Genomic DNA, 11,709 nt, shown 5'->3' on the forward strand with positions numbered 1-11,709 from the left:
TTTTTTTCCTGTATATATGAATTACAAATCAATCATGTTTAGTCTATTGTATAGTTACAATGTGTAAACATTGATATCCCAGGAGCAGTAAACACTTTTGAAGTGTACAATTGTAATACATACATGCAGACACCGCATCGTTTGATATGACTGAAAGTGTCTGTCATACCAGAACCACACTTTTATTTGCCAAGGAAGAGTACATGATCGGTGAATATAGACAATGTACAGGCTACAAGATGGGAATCTCATACGTGGTATTAACTCAAATACATGTGTATATAGGTCTTGCATCCTTGGCACAAAAGGTATATTCTACTCTAGGCTTCATTAATGCCATTCAGACTTGAGGTTCATTGATTGGTATGAATATTAGTTCAGAACTACGTTTTAGGGTCCATACCCAGAGCGGCAACAGTTATTTTTAATCCGACTCAAGCAAGTAAATAGCTAGCCATGTTACTTTAGCTGCATTGCAAGGCAAGCTTACATTTGTGCAGTCAATGCTTTAACCAGCTAGATGCTTTACAGCCACTGTTTCACAAGACAACATCCTGGTTTGTTGGTTCTCAATAGTCCCTGAAAGACAAATTACAAATTCATTCTCCTAACACAAGCTAAAGAGATTTTCGTAATTTAACTTTGACAAATATTTTTTTTATATATATATATTATATAGCCACGTCTCTACATTATCACATTCCTCTCAAATTGTACATTTGCTTGACTCGTTGAGACAACTTCCATCTGTTTTGTCAGCAATCTTCGCTGAGCGCCACAAGGCAAGTGTGGCTCCTGTCAAAATTTGTCTTTGGGACCCAAATGCATAATGATTGCGCAAACTCCCCTTGTGGTGGTCTGGAGCAATGAAACCGTCCCACGGTGCAAGCTCGCAACTTTAAGGAGTGTCTTCAGTCCCCGCTGTTCCGTACGGTGTGTGTTGAAATCTTATCCTGATGCGGAATAGATTGCAACGTATTCATGGCTCTACCTTCGTAGATCGGACTTGGAGATTGTGAAGAGATGTCTTGTGGGGAATGAATGGGTGTCTGAGCTGTGCGCGAGTTTAAAACAGACAGCTCGGTACATTCAGCTTGTCAACACTTCTTACACAAACAAGTAGCGATGAAGTCATGCTCTTCCCATTTGAGCCATGAGAGATTGACATGCATATCATTGAAGAAGAAATGTCCATATTGGATGGAAACCAAGCTAGTGAGAGGTATCAAGGAAAGTTGTAATTTCAGTTGAAAATTACCAACACTGCAACAGTGTTCAACACTTATCTCCCTCCGGTGGATGGTTGAGTTCCATGCTTACAAAAGGGTTGATTGATACATGTCAGATGACAAGCCTACGACATGGTGTTAAGGTAGCTCCAACGGTTAGGATTGTTTTATATAGAACACTTTATTTGTCATGTTAGAACAATACATTACACCCAAAGAATGTATCCAGAAGAAACATATACATGATGCTCCTCAAAGAGGTCTTTGACATGTCGTTGACCTGTTGAGAGAAGAGAGAGCGAACCTATTAGTTCAGTTATGGTCTGCCAGGGTCTGAAAAGCATAAAACAAGACCTACCTCTTTTCAGGTTGTCCTGATTCACACATTGTCCACTACAGGGGCCGCCAGTGGGACTACTGGCATCACAGATGACCACATCACAATGGACAAAGACCTAGGAATCAAAGATTTGATGTGTCAGTTTTTTTGTTAAAATTCTTTTAAAGGGATGATTGCCACTGACAAAAATTAAAGAATAAAGATTGTTGGGTGAACTTTGTTACCTGGCCACTCTGCTCAACCGCATCCTCGGCGAAGGAAAACATATAGACCTCAAAGCGTTTGACGTGAGAGGGGAAGTGGACCCTGGCGTCAACTTCTACCGGGTGGAAGACCACACGGTATGGATCCTCGGGGTTCTCACAGCTGCCAGTGTAGAGAGAGAGGGACTAAGTTATGAACAAGAAAACGCTGCAAACCTCAACCGCCTTGTGTACGAAGTCTTGTGGTGGTGTCATGACTGTCCTGTGAGGATCAGATCAATTTACAGCAGAAGTGGGTTCTTTCTCCCCCTCCAGTATGAACTAAAGGAATGTTTTTGCTAACAGGCTTTACCCAATCACCTTTGTCTTGAAAAAAACATATTTCATATACAATGTAAAGGCTAGAGACGTCCTACCTGTAGAGTAAGCACGTTTCTAGTAAAAATCACAAAATAAAAACCAATATGACATTCATTTTCTATAGCTAATCTCTGAGTGCATAAAAGGAATGGTAACAGAAATTAACATTAGACCAGAAAACCGTGAGGCGCAAGCTAGACGTTTGGAACTTTCCTAACCTAGAAAATTAACTTAAAGACCATTCTGCTACCACATCCAAACCATCCTACTCATCACCCACTGAGGGATCAGCGACAGGGTTGATTAGCCTATCTTCCAGAACGTGTGAAAGGAAAATCCATCCTGTAGTTCTGTTCAAGACTAGTCATTGGAGCCACAGACAACCAACAACATTGACCTCATGTAGCCAATCAGAGAGAAGACCAACCACCTACCTTTCCACAAATACATTCATGCCTGTAATCCAAGCTGGTGCCGGTTCGTGTGTTCAAAAATGTATCAATGATAAGCGTCCCTTACAGAACGGTGGGGGGTGTGAAGAGAAACCTTGTAACAAGCTGTCATTGTGTCACCTGTGTGTTTAGCCTGTGTTATTTATTTAGCTAGTAATTCAATTAAACCAACTTGTATAGTACTGAATCATAAGGCTGGGGTTTTTGCAGCTGCAAGGAGGATACGATGTAAAAAGTTAATAAGTTGACTATCAATTTAATAGATTTCTACCGTCTAGAGTTTAAGTCGGGAGACGGTAACTTTAAAACCGCTTCCTCGGCACCCCAAATCCTACGTTTTTATTTTATTTTAAAGAACCGAAATTGGGCTTTCCGTCAACAATATTTATTTTGGTCTACTGCAATGGCTTGTTAAATGACAGATGTCAATGGAATAGAATATACATGTTTGACATGAGGTGAGATGTCCCTCTAAATGGTTCTTAAAATTCTAAATGATCCAGAAAGGTCGCCTGCAGACCAGAATATTGATCGTGGTTTAACCAAAGTTGCCGAATAGACAGTCGGTATCATCAACAAGGCAATCATATTTTGCAACACAAGTACTTCATTTTAAACAAGAATTTCATGCAATGCGCCAGAGCAATTCTTCCGCTGTTGGAGAAAAATTGGTCACAAAATAAATTCCACACCCACAGCATCGGAGTCACATGGAGGACTTCTGTGAAGGGCGCAGCTCTACTATACAAAGTAACCTACGCATTGACAGTTTAGGCCTACTTTTTTAATTTGCATCTTTGGGAGTTTTATCCTTTACGGTTTAACTGCCAGATATTAGCAAAAAGGAATTTGTGAAATCTGAAGACGTTACATTGAGAAGCACCCACACCAGTACAAATCACTTGCGCTGACAGACGATGGTAAGGATTTTGCACAACGATATAGTTGCAGCTGAAGTGACAAATCTGAACAACCCATTGTGCACAGCCATGTGAATGTTGTGTCTTTTCCTATGATATACAAAACATTTCAGCCTGTTTTTTTTAAACTGCTATGACATTGCTGATTTAATAAACAGTTACGCCGTGTCCACATGGCCAAATTTAGGTTGATACCAATTCATAAAAATTGTAAAATTGCATGATTTCAAAGCAAACCCGATCCCCCAAATGAACGGTTTTGACAAATAAAGTTGCTTCACTACACTGCTTGGTGTAACATGCAGCCAGATACTGAAAAGGCACCCGCAAAATAAAGTGTCATTTGCAGCGTGCATAATCATGGGCAAAGTCATTGTAGCCCATTACAAGGTAGGAAAAAGTAGTCATCTATAGTAACCCAATTTAAATTCTTGAGATAAAAATTAGGCCAGCATGTCCATCTGTGGCAAAGTGCTCACCCAAATAAAAAATGTAGTAACATTTTTTTTTAAATATGAACATTAACTAGCTAAATAAGGTTAGCAAGATGCTGCTACACTTGACCGTGGTATTTGTTCATGTTTAGCAACTTCCAATTAGCGCATTCCTCTAGGACAGGAAATTCCATTGAAAGCGGCATCAACTTCTGGGGATCCTGTCAACTGATCCTATTCAGTTCCAAACATCCATGCTGCACAGGCGTGTGAACCATCCTTTATGTTTAGTGCAATAACTGTTTTAAACACAAGAGGTCACTTGTGCCTGAATTCAACCCAAAACCAACAACTATTCAGTCAGTGTTAAGAGCAGTTGTATGAAACCAATCGGAAAGGCAAGCCAAGCTTGCCAGCCGCTCTTGATTTCCATTCGACTGACCATCAGCTTGGCACAACACTGAACTGTAGCAAACCAAAAGGATAACATTGAGTAAAAAGGTGTAGGTAATGCCAACATTAACCTTTTCACACACACAAGTTCCAAATATCTTCAACAGTCGCCCCAGTGGGAGTTGATTTTATGCGCGTGATGTCAGAATGCACTCACCGTTCCAACATGTGGACATTTAACCCGCGCTGACCTCAGACCAAGGCACACTACCTGCTAATTTTCTAGAGGCCGTTTCAACTTCTAATTTTGCCTCATTCATTCACAAAAGTAGCCCATTTCACTGTTGCAGACCATTTATATTTGAGAATTTAATGAGCCGGACAAACTTTCCTTCAAAAGAAAGCCCAAGCACTTCCCCAGATCAAGTATACAGTCCTTGAACATTTATTGCCTTCCTTACAAGTAACTGTGGACATGCGTGTATTCCTATTAAAGTGCCTTATTTTCTGTGTCACGTGTTGTCGTTTCTACTGCATCGTACCATAGGTATAATGTACTTAGCGTTTTATTCATGCTTTCTGATTCTTGCCTAGATTGTAATGGACACATGTGTATAACACTTGAAGGTGGTACTGAATATGAGCTAACACCATACAATGCAGTCGGGTTATCACGTAAGCGTCTGTCAGACTTATGGTGACCTCAACTGGAGTACCCCCATTGTCATTAATGCACTGAAGTCGTCAGTTGATTTGAACATGGCATCAGAGTGTAAACTATGGTACCTCAGGGTTGCCAGATCAGACCTCCCTTTCCAGGGGTATATAGCTTAGAAAAACTGTCTGCCTCACCATTTATTGTTGATAAATTCCCAGTTTAGTAATATTTCCTGCATCATCCTCTTCACAATACCTTCCCCCAAGGACTTACCCCCCAATAATGGATTGTGCTATATCTTGCAACTGTTTCGCTTTCGTGCTAGGTGACAACAATTGGCGTTTTGTATAGTTACCTGTAAACTACTTGTCATGTGTACGCCGTAACAAGTACAAACATTATCACATGCTGAAGTGGCCAAACTAAGTTAAGATCTCAGGCAACGGGCGCAGTGAACAGCATTCTAGGAGTTCTTGCTTGACAAACATGGCTGCCATACTTTCTATACTAGACTTACATGGCTCCCTTGTACCGCATCATACTGTAAAACAAGTCAACCTGTTATTTAGACTAGATGATAACGTTAACATTGATATATTTTACAAGCAAAGCTGGAATAAAGTTGTGAAGAACTTCATTTCTCAACACCACAAAACATTGTTTAGATGATTTCAGACAACGCGGTTTAGAGTCGTTTGATGCAGCATACGTTCCGTTCCAATGATACGCTGCAGGGACCACTCAGTGATAACAAGCATGTGAAATTGGGTGGAGATCTGTGACAGACCACACATGGCTCACATCGTTTTTAAGCATTGTGACCACTCGACCTATGGATGGGGGCATAGCCACGGTAGCCAAAGTAAATGGCCTGCCAAGCATGATAGGTTGCTAATTACTCAGGAACCACACCTGTGGAATAACACTTGTTTAGGCCCAAAAACATGTTACCCATTAATGATTAGATTCCACCGGGGTCGGGAGTCGCGGTCCTCGTTGAGGGTGGCCCAGCAGTGGTCAAGCACCAGCGCTACCTTGGGATCAGAGGACGTGGTCAGCTCCACCTCAAAGTGCAGAGGCTGTCTAAGGTACCTCACCACTGGATAGTCCTCCTCCTGGTGGAACGTGTTATACGAGGCGTCTGGAACACAGAACAAGACAACCGGGGGTCGTGTTCAGTGGGCACCATCTGAACTTGTCCATTAAGAAATGCTCGTTTATCATATCCTGTTGTGCCCCAATGAACACAAGCCATTTATAGCCAACACTATCCACCCCCCACTAGAGGCTTCTGACAAATAGCCACACCTGTAGATCTCAGAACGCAAGAGTAATATATCACAAGGCTTACATTTTTGGGAATGGTTTTGTAAAGGAGACCTTCCAAGATTCTTTTAGAGGCTAGGGGTCAAGTTGAAATTCTGAATTTGTGCATGCTTACCCTGAGCGAGTCTCATTCTGACCATTAGTCGACCAGTCCCAGTCTCGGCAAAAGGCTCGTTGTCACGCGGCCTGGTCAGAAAGGCCAATGTGCGAGTGATGTTGGCCACATAGTAGCAGGAAACCTTTAACCTAAAAAGAGGGATGTGAGCAACTTCAATAGGGGAAACGTCAAGCAGTGGAGTGGACACTGGTAGTAGAGGCACATTTTCCCTGTATACAAAGTATTGAGCAATGGATGAAGAAAAATGAACCTTATGAAAGCTAATAGCTACAATTGTGATGCGTAATGCACTTACTGATATTCCTCCTCTGAAGACGTCGTGGCATTCAGCTTCACCTCAAGTTCATCTGGCAAGGAGATTTCGTTCTCATACAGCATGACATTGTTGATAAACTATGTAGTAGAGGGGAATTGCTTATTACAGCCTGCAGAAGCAAACAGTCCATAAATACACATCACCTCAGGGTAATAGTCATTTTACCTTCCTGGTGGTGCCACAGGAGTTCACAGTGAAGTGGAAGTAGGCGAAGCGATCGTCACTGTAGGTGGGACCACAGGCGGGGTCGCTCAGGGTCAGCTGACCGGGGTTCAGACCGGGAGCAGACTCCACCTTCACTGCCAGCGCAGTCATCGTTCCGTTAGAGAAACACTCTTGGAGGTGGGAGAGCAAAAGACAGGTAGCCATCAGACCTGGGTTCTGTATTTGTTACACTTATTGAGCTTGAACCAATGGAATAGCACCAAAAATGCAAACCATGCCCATCTGGCACTACCATTTAGACTCACGGTATTTGCAAGGAACCCAGGTTTGGTAACCATGTTAAACGACAATTTATCGTAAGTAATTGTTTGAGAACCAACCAGTCAGCATTTTGAGGAAGCTGCAAGCCAGGGAAAAGTATTTGATGGTCATGTTGTTGTAAGGATTCAACAGAGCCACATCCAGTCTGCTCCTGACAGAGGACGAGTGAACCGACTGGGAACCAATGGGAGAGTTCATTAGTCCAATATTGTATGCATGTATACAGGGTAAGGAATGCAAGGCTAGCTGCAGCAATTTAGGTTAACATGTTTTGGGAGAGCGTCGTACCTCAAACACTGCGTCCGGCGAAGAGAAGGGCAACGTGATGGTGAAGTCTGTGTCGCCCTCTGTTAAATACTGTTGAGCAAACTCATGGTTAAGCAGCCGCTTGCCAACCAAGACCACAAAAAAGGGCTCTTGGTTCCTGTAGTCCACAGTGATGTGGAAGTTCTCCTGATCACAGTTGCCAGTGACTGAGGGTGGCACTGCAAGGACAAACAGGGTTGTGTTCATTATTTAAGCACAAAAAACAGGAAGGTACTACTTGAACTGGTCCAAGAAGAAACCCTTGTTTAGATTGCAAAATGTTTTGCTACGGTGGGACTGAATAAACACAATCCTGGCAAATCAGGAACAGGGAAACTGGGTCCAAATACTCTAAAGCTTAACATTTTCTTTGTAGAAAGACCGCATAGGAAAACCCTACAGTATGGCTAGTTGGTCTTTCACTGCCAATTTCCCTTCAGGGCAATCATTAACGAGAGGAAACCATTCAACAGTAGTTTGGCGTAGTCCAGAGGCATACCAATGTCCAGCAGTACAGCGTCCACAACGGCAGAGTGAGAGAAAGGAGCGTACTCTGGAAAGATGACCAGGCCGTAGATCAGCTGAAGAGTGAAGGTTGTGACACCTTGTTCCGCCCTTCTCTGTAGTGAAGTTAAAAGCATTGGTCAGCATTGTTGCAACAGAACTCTATTCAACATCAAGTGACAACTAAGTACATATGGGGACTATTAAAACAAACTATATACTTATAGTAATATTGCCCTCATTCCTCTAAATCAAATGCATACAACTGCCAAAATAATGGAAACACTTGAGTAAATGAGGGATACAAAGTACATTTGTGCCATTATTTATATTTTGTTGGTGGCCCACTTATTAGGGCATGAACAAATCACTGCGTGTGGCTTTGCATTTAACAGAAACACACCTCCTTAAAGACCACCGGGTCTGAGAAGGGCACCTCCATCCTGAAGGTCTTCAAGGTGTTGTCCGGGGATCTCTGCTCTTGAACATTGAAGCCCCTGGCGTTGCACTCTGCAACAGTTAGCACCATGGTGGGAAAGGTGATGTTCAGCAGCTCCACATCAAGGTTGAAGGTCCCCAACTCAAGCACAAACACTGCCTGCTCAGGAACTGTGTCTAAGGGCGTGTCTGTTCATTGGCAAACAAAGGAAACCATTTTGAAATGCGGTACAATGGAAGTTGAAAATTGACATTTGTTATTGGGTAAGTCCAGGTATTGCCTCCCCGTTTCAGTCCATTTTCTGTTTTGTGCCTAACGAACAACCCAGGCATCCCAAATTACCATAGGCACTATTTAACTAAACCAGACTCACAGTTGCGAACTTGTGGAGGCCTGGCCATCGGAGGTGTTGTGATAGGGAAGAGGACTTTATAGCTGGTGTTCTCGTGTGCGACCTCCTCGATCCACAGCAACTCAAGCATGGGCTCAATGGTGTAAGTGACAAAGTACTGGTCATCCTGAATATGGCTCTGTAAGGGAGACGAGTGATGCAGTCAGGCTGTAATATACAATTTGAGTGCAAAAACAGGTAAATGTTCCTTATAAGCCAGAATGTTAAATACAATTATTCTACCGCTTGTCTTTGCCGCTCGTAATTTAAGACACAATATCCAAAGGAAAGTATTGGTTACCAGACTTTAGAAAGCTGGTAGGTGTATGGTTGTCAACTTGCATTTCTGGCGGTGTGCATTTTCAAAGCAACTGACACGCAAAGTAAACACTTGCGCAATATGTAAACAGCAGCCGAGTGTTGCTTGCATTCAGTTGACAGTGGCAAAGCTACCGCCTCCCTAAAAAGTCAGGTAAACAATACTTTAGTGTGGATATTTGGTCTGAAATTTCAAGCGGCTAAAGGACAAACTGCAAAGACAAGAGGTAGAGTATGTTTAAGTGTAATTTTATGCAAAATTCTCACAATTTTGCAAACCATTGTATATTAGCCTGGTTAAGCAAACAATTGCTCAATAAGAAACGTTTTACACAAGACAACGTTTCTAGGAGTTTACCCATGAGAGATGGTAAAGGGTTACTGCAAAGCACTGACAACTGCTATACTATAAAGGGCTCTACAAATAAGACTTTGAAATTAAACAGGAACATTTTACTCATCCAATGCTGACCTTGAAGTAGCCGCCAACCGCCCCCCACCCGGAATTTCAACAATAATATGAGCCTCTGTGACTAAACCGAGTAGTTTCTGGCAGCCATTTCCTCAGTGTCCAGCCTCTTAGCGTCAATTCCCATGTACACCTCCAACATGGTGAAGGCATCAGAGGAGAAAAGTGGGTCTATGTGCTTGGGCATGTACCAGGTGATCACTTCTGGAGTAAAGGCCACTGCCTCTGCAGTGACACAAGAAGCCAAGTGCACATCAAAACAGAACATTTTGCAACTGAAAACTGTGCCATTTGGAAAAAGTTCACCAAAACATTTTCCCAACTGAACACTACATGAATGTCTTGTCTGGAGCCAATTAAGAACTGGGCTTATAGGCTCTTAAATTATTTCACACTCAACCTGGTGTTGGACAAACAGCCGTGGCATCTACTCGAGTAACCAGCCACTTCTGCTCAAAGAAGGTTGAGGTTGAGAGCACCCGCATCGGAACCCCAGCTACCTGTTCAGGGGGCAACCACACCAGGGCCGTGTTCAGTAGGACACACCGTATGAACAATATGTTGCAGAGTTCAGGTAGGTCCCACCGTTTCCAATGTTTGCTCTACTAAACATGACCCAGTTCATGGAGGTCAGCTTAATTCTGGAGGTATGTCTCCTCTGCTTATGAGGGCTTTTAACACCAGCCGTGTGGGAGTGTTGGCTATGCATAGCCCTTTCTTTGGACCTCATCCACATTCATGACATTCTTGCTAGGATAAAGACGACTGCTGTCATTTTGTATCCGAAGCAACAGCCTGTCTCAGGAAATGGAAACATGAATTAAACAAAATTGTCAACAAACGCACATTGTTTAGCGCCATCCTGTCATTTTGTAGTGAAATTACACGAAACTGAAATATATAAACCTCAGCTCCCCTCCGGAGTTGTCGCTCCTTGCCTTCGGGCCCCAGTGGGCTGTTGTGGGTGGTTATTGGATGTCTGGAAGAGTCCTGACAGACACCTAGAGAAGAAAGGCCATTATTCCCTATGCATTTTCTCCCCTCCCATACAATAGGAAATCAAGGGCCCAGTTCTCAATCTGTCCCTCGCCTCCTTAAATGCATGAGAATAGGCTTAAAGTTCTCCTATGTGCATTTGAAGACGCGAGTGGAAATGAGAGAGTCAAGACCTCTACGTTGTGTCGCAGAAGAAGAAATGAAACACGGGACAGTTGTAGCTCTAGACAGATCATTTATACAGGCAGTACAACAAGCGGGACTATAAACATGTCCATTGGGGCATGCTCTGCTCACTTGCCTCCATGTAGTTGCGGTCGCACAGAATCTCTCGGGAGGTCCAGGGGGTTGTAGCTACAGGTTTTGCCAACTCTATAAACAGGGTCTTCAGTCATGTGGTTTCCTGGCAGCCTGAACTGCATGACCAAGCTGAACATCTTATCATCCTAAAATGAAGGGGGAAGGGAAAAAAGCCTTCATTATATAGCAAAAAAAAAACATCTGGTGACATTCATGCAAGTTATAGACTGTGGCAAAATGGGCTATATGAATGCAGCTGCCACTGTATTGAAGCCACACTACAGGAGTAGAGCTCAATAGTTCACATCACTGCAGTCTGTATCAGAAAGTTGGCTGGCCCTCTGAAAGCCCTCCATAAACTTCTGCTGTACCTTACGTCATCGTTAACTTAGAGGTAAGAGATACCAGACCAAAGGGTGGCTAACAATGGAGATCCTTTTGATATCCACAGAGTTAATTAAAACTGCGTCAATGTTTCTGGAACCGACTTCGGCAACTCAGGCTTATTGAGAACCTTTTTACTGAAGAATGGGTTCAGTTATTTCATTTTCCCATCTAGTGATGCAAATATTGACTTGTATCTTTGTGTAGACAGGGCTCATCTGTAAAAGAGCCTGGTCTCAGCATGACTCCATGTCAAAGGTAAATAAAATTGCTACAGAATGAGTTGCAAATGCAGTGACACTGAAAGGCAAACTTTCCAGTGAAGTAAAGCAAAAACTACAGTTCTTAAGGTACATGTTTTGGGAAA

General features: G+C 42.8%; 1 protein-coding gene across 1 annotated transcript; it reads right to left on the reverse strand.

Annotated features, from left to right (window-relative positions):
- Positions 1–1,391: 1,391 nt before the first annotated feature.
- On the reverse strand, positions 1,392–9,745 carry LOC116370225 (zona pellucida sperm-binding protein 4-like). The gene is made up of 13 exons (XM_031819724.1): positions 9,666–9,745; positions 8,858–9,014; positions 8,449–8,672; positions 8,041–8,161; positions 7,524–7,720; positions 7,295–7,409; positions 6,915–7,084; positions 6,729–6,826; positions 6,431–6,561; positions 5,941–6,130; positions 1,794–1,935; positions 1,588–1,684; positions 1,392–1,509 (listed from the first exon to the last, which is right to left on the reverse strand). The coding sequence occupies exons 2-13, from the start codon at positions 8,964–8,966 to the stop codon at positions 1,436–1,438; spliced, it is 1,668 nt and encodes a 555-aa protein (XP_031675584.1). The 5' UTR covers positions 8,967–9,014; positions 9,666–9,745; the 3' UTR covers positions 1,392–1,435.
- Between the last annotated feature and the right edge of the window lie 1,964 nt (positions 9,746–11,709).

The sequence above is a fragment of the Oncorhynchus kisutch genome, unplaced genomic scaffold (genome assembly GCF_002021735.2).
Source record: "Oncorhynchus kisutch isolate 150728-3 unplaced genomic scaffold, Okis_V2 scaffold2495, whole genome shotgun sequence".
Classification (NCBI taxonomy): domain Eukaryota; kingdom Metazoa; phylum Chordata; class Actinopteri; order Salmoniformes; family Salmonidae; genus Oncorhynchus; species Oncorhynchus kisutch.

Coding starts and splice junctions, on each gene's coding strand:
- LOC116370225 (XM_031819724.1), bottom strand. CDS start 8,966: ATGCTTGAGTTGCTGTGGATCGAGGAGGTCGCACACGAGAACACCAGC. Junction 7,085..7,294: donor CTTCCTCAAAATGCTGACTG/GTTGGTTCTCAA, acceptor CCCACCTCCAAG/AGTGTTTCTCTAACGGAACG. Junction 1,510..1,587: donor TCAGGACAACCTGAAAAGAG/GTAGGTCTTGTT, acceptor TTCTCTCAACAG/GTCAACGACATGTCAAAGAC.